Here is a 6,886-nt window from a genome sequence, read left to right as displayed (position 1 = left end):
AAAAAAAAAAAAGTGTCGTGATGTGTGACTCATAGGATTGTAAATTCCATTCAATATATTCATATAAAAAGTAATCGTGTAAACTATTGTCATTTTCCGTTTTTTGGGGTAGTAAAAGACAAATATTTAGAAAAAAACAAACAGCTTTTTGTTTATTGACGTTGAGCGCGTTGCTCTTACGTCATCACGTACTTCCTGGTTCAGACGTAATGGCGCTTCCTGACTGGGTTCTCCCGATCACTGTCACCGCATCATTCGTCTCGCTATGTTTATTTGTTCGCTTCCGACGCACCGGACTGCTACTTTGGAGGAAAATATTTAGCCAAATAATGGCTCGCACAGAGAAGCCACTATTCAGAATAGCGTAGGTTTGTTCTAACTGGAACTCTGACAATGTTCTGCAGTGTTGTGTTGTGCTCGTCTGGTTGATTCGCTTTAGCGTAGCAGCATCTAGCGTTAGCTCCGAGGACATTTGACAATATTGCATTTATGATTATATCATTTAAAGTGAGTCGCAACAGCATGTTAAAGATAAGAAGTTATTGTATGTCAGTGTTGTATTCGTTTTAAAGTTGTCAGTCCGGTATTTACTGTGCATAAAAGTAATATTACAATACTTACAGATTGTAATGATAATAATAGTTGATATCTGAAATAATGCTGTTACACATGGCTCATTTTAGTATGTATGAGATTGTAACGAAGGTATTATGTATTGGTTTTTTAATTGACCACGTTTCATTCTTTGTCTTTCACATACAGTTCAAATATATATATTTTTTTCAAATAGATAACTATTATTATTTTATCAGGTACACACTATACACCAAGACTAGCCTTGGCTACATGTTTTACAAGCGGCAGATGAGGAAAGCCCGGGAGCGCTACCCAACTGGACACTCTACAGTCCTGCCGATGCAATTTAGTGGTATGACATGAGATGTCTACACATCCACCCATCCATTATCTAAGCCATCTATTCTCACAGGGGTCGCAGGGGGTGCTGGAGCCTATCCCAGCTATCTTCGGGCAGTAGGCGGGGTATGCCCTGGACTGGTTGCCAGCCAATCGCAGGGCACACAAAGACAAAAAAAAAACATCCACACTCACGCTCAGAACTAGGGACAATTTAGAGTTTTCTACCTACCATGCCTGTCTTTGAAATGTGGAAGGAAACCGGAGTACCCAGAATCGTATTCTGCACTTCTTTATGCCTACACATTTTAAGGGGGTTGGATAGGCTCCGCCTCACTGTGACCCTATTGAGAATATGTGCTAAAGAAAATGAATGGCTAGCTCTGACCTGCAATCGATATCGTGTTAAAAGTATGTTTTGTTGGCTTTGCTCCTACAGGTATGAAAATCATTCCCATCTCTGTGCTGTCAGACAACTACAGCTATCTCATAATTGACACCGCCTCTGGCATTGCGGCGGTTGTAGACCCAGCGGATCCTCAGACTGTTCAGGTGACCGCTTCCCAAGTTTGGTATGATGTGAACACACTGCTGTGCAGAAAGACGCACCACCATTTGAAATATAATTTTTGTTGGGCGCTTAAACACTGAAGCTAGTTTTCAAGGGTTTGGACGACGGCTGGCACAGGCCCATATTTGGTACTGGTTGCTAAGCTACCAAACAGGAAGTAGCTTGGTGCTTTTTCCTCACTTCTTTGAATGTGAAATAGTGGCAGTAAAAGACATGGCTTTGCTTGTAATGTGGCCGAGACGTGATACAACTGAAGTATGTGTGGCAATGCCAATGACAGTTTTTTTTTAAATTGCTATAGACACTCGTTTGTACTAAACCTGTTATTGGACTTTGAGTTTGTGCCTCCAATTCAGATGCAGCCATATTAGCTCATGCTAACTATTTGTAATTAAGTGTTTATAACAGTGCAATTATTTACAATGGCAACATGATCCAAAATTAGTCCCTATAATTATGTCATCGTGTTGAATGTTAGTTTAGTCATCATTTCTTTTCTCTATTATATCTCTTATTGTGTTTGTCAAAATCCATGACAAAATCCGTAATATGCCCATTATATATGTATAAATATAAATATATATATATATATATAAATAAATAAATAAATATAATATGCCCATTTATATTTTGATTGAATATCCTCACTTGTTACTCACAATTCCTAGGAATTATAAAATAATTGTTGTACATCACAGCCTCACAGTTCTGGGGTTTTAATCTTGGCTGTTTTGAATTTGCATGTTCTCCCCGTGCTTGGTTGGGTTTTTGGCTTACTTCCACATTCTGAAAACATTCATCAATGAATTGAATTCATGAAATGTGCCCTACCATTGGCCGGCAACCAAACCTTTAATGGGTACCAGCCTCTTGCCCGAGCCAATTGGTACGAGCTCAAGCTCATCGGCGACCATAATGTCAAGCACTGTAGAAAATGGATGGATGGAATCTCATTTATATTCATATAGATCAATAACCACATAATTCACTTTTCAAAGTAGGTTATAACAGCTTTATCAACCTTTTTAGGCAGTGCTCAAGGAGGAGGGAGTGATGCTGGATGCCATCCTCTGTACACACAAGCATTGGTGAGTTTTTCAATCCAATTTTTAAGATGGATCAAAAACTACGCGCTGCAAATTCAAAAAGCGTTATACAAAATCATTGCGTCCAAACCACTGAATGATAAATTCACATTTGTGTTCAATGTGCGTGTCCATGAAGTGTACACTGTAAACCGTCAAGTTTTATAGGTCTACCACCACTCAGCGAGCTTCAAATATATCAAGTTTGACCAAATCTGCTTGCTCTCCACAAATCAACCAGACAAGTTAAAGGGAATTGTCAAGTCAAATCAGCACATCCAGTTGCCACTGTCTTCTGTTAACTGCAGGGATCACAGCGGAGGAAACAAATTGCTGAAAAGGCTTCACAGCTCATGTCGAGTTTATGGAAATGCAGCTGATAACATTCCTGGCCTGACACAGTAAGTTCCCGCTTGCTCAATATAACACACATGAACCAGAGTGCACACGCACGGAGACCTCTGTGTAGGCGCGCAGCACATAACAGCTGACTTCACACGCAATATTATGATCTGATACGCTGCACTTAGTGCATGTTGTTGCGAAGGTAAACAATGTTGTAAATCGTTTTCATATTTTCTATGCTTGTGGTATTTGCTTTCTTCCTTATGCAAAGTGCCAAGCGCAATAATGATGTTGTCACCGGTTCTTTGTCTACTTGTGTTTTGTGTGTGTTTGTAGCCCTCTGTCACACGAGGACTCTGTAGCAGTCGGGTGTTTGCACTTCAAGGCCCTCTTTACGCCAGGACACACGGTAGGCCACGTGATTTACCTGCTGGATGGCCGGGCACTTGGTGCGCCGTCAAGTCTTTTCTCCGGTGACCTGGTGTTCCTCTCAGGGTGCGGTAAGTAAGGTTGGCATGATTTAGCAAATAATTTGATTGCCAGAAGAAGTGGTTGCGTTTTTTTTTTTGAATGCCTGAGCATCAGTAGCCGCTAAGATATAAATATGCGACGTATTTTTTAATTTTTTTACTTTTTTTTTAAATAAACCTTTTGTTGAGTAAATCACCGAAAATGCATCTGTGGCTGACAATACGTTCTAAATAGAATGACTAATGATTTTGCTCTGACTTTTTTTGTTACCAAATTATTCAAGTTCTTTGATTTCTTATTTCAGCCCTAAATACAACCAATTACATATGATATATTGCCAAACACAAAGGACGCCTAACTTTTTAGTCCCATTTGTTGTCCCCGTCCTCCCTGATGATGTCTTCCTCTCTGCCTCGGCCTACAAGACCGTCTACAGATAAGTGTGATCGAAACAAAAACAAGCTCCTTGTGTCAAGTGCATTTTTTGTTGTTTGAAGGGAGGATGTTTGAGGGCAGTGCCGCAACAATGCTGTCATCGCTGGACACTGTTTGCTCCTTAAATGATGATACCCTTCTTTGGCCTGGTAGGAAGCTTGCTGACACGCACACGCACACACGCACACAAGGACGTGTCAGTGTTAATGTGTTTCTGATGTGCACACCCGCAATTTGTAGTCGTGACAAAGCTGCAATGATTCCACAATTGTCACTTTCAATGCGGAGTGCGCACTTAAGTGTTATTATGCTGGTAGCTAATGCTTGTTTTTCTTGGGGGCCACGTGAATGCCTTTACGCTGGTTGGCCCTCAGGTCACGAGTATGCCATGGACAATCTGCTGTTTGCCGCTGAGGTGGAGCCACGCAATGCAGCCATGGAAAACAAATATCAGTGGGTGCTGCAGCAGCGAGGCCAGAAGCGATGTACGGTGAGAATGATATATCGCCGCTGTCGTCACGCTGCCCAAATATTTTCTGGATCCCGGAAGGAAGGCCTTATCACCTATGAGTGTGTCAGAGCTGGTTGTTGTCACACGTCCTTGTCGCACGATACAATTTGCACAGTTAAGAGAGGATGATAATATGTGTGCATGTGTTGCTTTGTCACATCTGTATGTTTTGATTGTGATATGCATGCTTTGTAAAGGAAAGTATCAGATTTTCAATCATTTAATCTAATTATTTTTCTCATTTGTAGCGCAATTAGGGAATGCAAAAAATATTTAGTACAGCTCCCACCTTGGACTTTTGTAATTATTTAGAAGGGGGCATGCTGAAAAAACAAAAAACTGCAGATATATATATATTGTTTTTAATTTTGAAGATTATAGGATGATTAAATCTTTGAGTACACCATAAAAGCTTAAAAATGTCAGCCCACCAAACATCTTGAGGCTCATTGAACATTAAGAGCCCCCTTGAATTCGAGCCATGCCAAAATAATGGTGCTCAAAACATCACTTGACATTTTACTTCAGGCAGCGCTGATTTTTTTTTTTTTAATTCAATCAATCGGAATGCTCTTGAATCAAATGACGTTTTCTTGATATTGCGCTTTTCATACATTAGAATCATTCAACACAGTGTTTTGCAGAAATAAAAGCAGACAATGGCTATAGCAACAAATGTATAAAACCAACTTCAGCGCCGGCATGCATGTAAATAACCACACAGAGCACATATTTCGTTTTAGTTCAGAGAAATGGCAAGGCATCGCGAAGCCAGGTGAGGAAAAAAAATATCTTGAATCTACTCATTGAAATCCTCTCCTTGCTTTTCAGTGTCCCTCAACAATTGGCGACGAGAAGGCGTACAATCCTTTCCTGCGCAGCCACTGTGCAGACGTTCATCTGGCGTTGGGACTCCAGCAGCTGGAGGACGAGGACTGGACGCAATTTCGGGCTCGCGTGCTGGAGGAGCTCCGCAAACGCAAAGACCGATACAACAGAAGATGATAAATACGAGCCGACAATGGAACAGTGGATGCAAGCCATGCTATCCTGGTTGCTGAACTTTACGTTAAAACGCAAAGTCAAGCCGAACATTTCATGCATTTTCATCATCAACTTGCATCGTTATGTGCCATCTAGTCACAGTATCATCGTTTAATGATTCTTGCAATTGTCACATTTCCACAGGTATATTGTGATCATGTTGTCAAGGAAGACAACTTTAAGAGGGAATATTTTCTCACGTCGATTTGCACACGTACTGTATGTCTACATTGTAGGTACAACCAGATTAACCTTTAGAAAAGGGTTCACGTGGAAAAGTTAGATTGCACTGGATTGTTTCCTGCACAAACTCTTTGTTAGAAAACAAAAAAAATGATCCTCGTGTTATCCCCAAGATTTTGTGATAATATTTTATATGCATTTCAACTGCGTGTGGCTTTGCTGCATATTCATTTAGGTGAAATTTAGATGACTGTGTTATAGTAATGAGAAAATATTCAAAAGCTCCTGTTTATTGACGTTTAACCTTTAACCACTCTTGAAGCAATCGAAAATGATCGGTGGTCCCTCAACGCTTTGTACTGTATTGTGTAAGCTACCTGAAATTCAATAAGCAAATTTTTAAGTCGGAGCTCTGAAGATTAAATGGTACCTATTGTATTGAAATGAGACAATAATAATGCAATAATGCAAACATGTCATCTTCAATGACATTATGTGACTGACGTTTGCACTTGACTTGTCAAAAAAGAATGCTTTCATAAAATAGCATCATGTAATATTCTTGGGGAGCATTCTTTTGACATATTTTAACATATTGTATATTTGATGGTTCATTGTACTGTGACACAAACAGCTGTGTATAATAAGCGTATTGTAATTGTCTTGTGATTGAAACATTTCAGTTGACTCATAAAGATAATGTAATGCAGCCTGAATCTGTGGGGATGGGAACGAACAAACCTGGAAGATATGAAAGATCTTTAGATTCTAGTTTCTGCCGTCGAAGTTAAAAACCAAAGCAGAATGTCCCCTGGTGACTGTTGACTAAAATGTTATTCTGGTTGTTTGATGCTGTTGCACATCTGATTTGCATATGTTTGAGTTCAGAACACAACCGCACGGGAAACAGTTTGACTTTAGGTTATGTTTTAATGAGGAAATATACAAGTAAACTTTTCCATTGGAGCTGTGTGAGAAGCTGTTTGTTGCCTTTTGTGAGCTTTCTAGCCTGACGATTGACTTTTTTTCCCACTTCTTCAGCTCCACGCAACACACATAACAAACAGGAGATATTTTGCCAAAAAAATACTTTTGCATATCACAACACCACGCTGTCAAATGGAAATGGTACAGGAGCAAAAATAGAAAAATAGGATATGACACTGTTATACGACCACACTAGAATGAGCATTGCGGCAATACACTGTTTTAAATTTAATAGTATTGCACTGGGGTAATCTTGGTGCAGATGAATACATGAATGATAGAATTAGTTGATGGTGGGGTAGCGTTTATTCTCAATGGGGGCTTGGAATCATGTTGAAA

The 6,886-nt window shown here is 39.8% G+C and overlaps 1 protein-coding gene across 2 annotated transcripts; it reads left to right on the top strand.

Annotated features, from left to right (window-relative positions):
- Window positions 1-193: 193 nt before the first annotated feature.
- Window positions 194-6,526, top strand: pnkd (PNKD metallo-beta-lactamase domain containing). Of its 2 annotated transcripts, none has more exons than XM_088314249.1 (9): window positions 194-364; window positions 813-928; window positions 1,355-1,467; window positions 2,516-2,574; window positions 2,880-2,972; window positions 3,253-3,416; window positions 3,885-3,971; window positions 4,197-4,312; window positions 5,165-6,526. In XM_088314249.1, exons 1-9 carry the CDS (start codon window positions 210-212, stop codon window positions 5,336-5,338), a joined length of 1,077 nt encoding a protein of 358 aa, XP_088170375.1. In that variant the 5' UTR covers window positions 194-209; the 3' UTR covers window positions 5,339-6,526. The 2 variants fall into 2 exon arrangements, with proteins under 2 accessions (XP_088170375.1, XP_088170376.1); XM_088314250.1 differs by having other exon boundaries at window positions 226-368.
- Window positions 6,527-6,886: the final 360 nt, after the last annotated feature.

Source organism: Idiotropiscis lumnitzeri, chromosome 14, assembly GCF_059441095.1.
Source record: "Idiotropiscis lumnitzeri isolate Australia: NSW breed Sydney's pygmy pipehorse chromosome 14, RoL_Ilum_1.0, whole genome shotgun sequence".
NCBI classification, from domain to species: Eukaryota; Metazoa; Chordata; class Actinopteri; order Syngnathiformes; family Syngnathidae; genus Idiotropiscis; species Idiotropiscis lumnitzeri.
The sequence above is the reverse complement of the archived record's forward strand: the minus strand, read 5'-3'. Positions and strand labels throughout refer to the sequence as shown.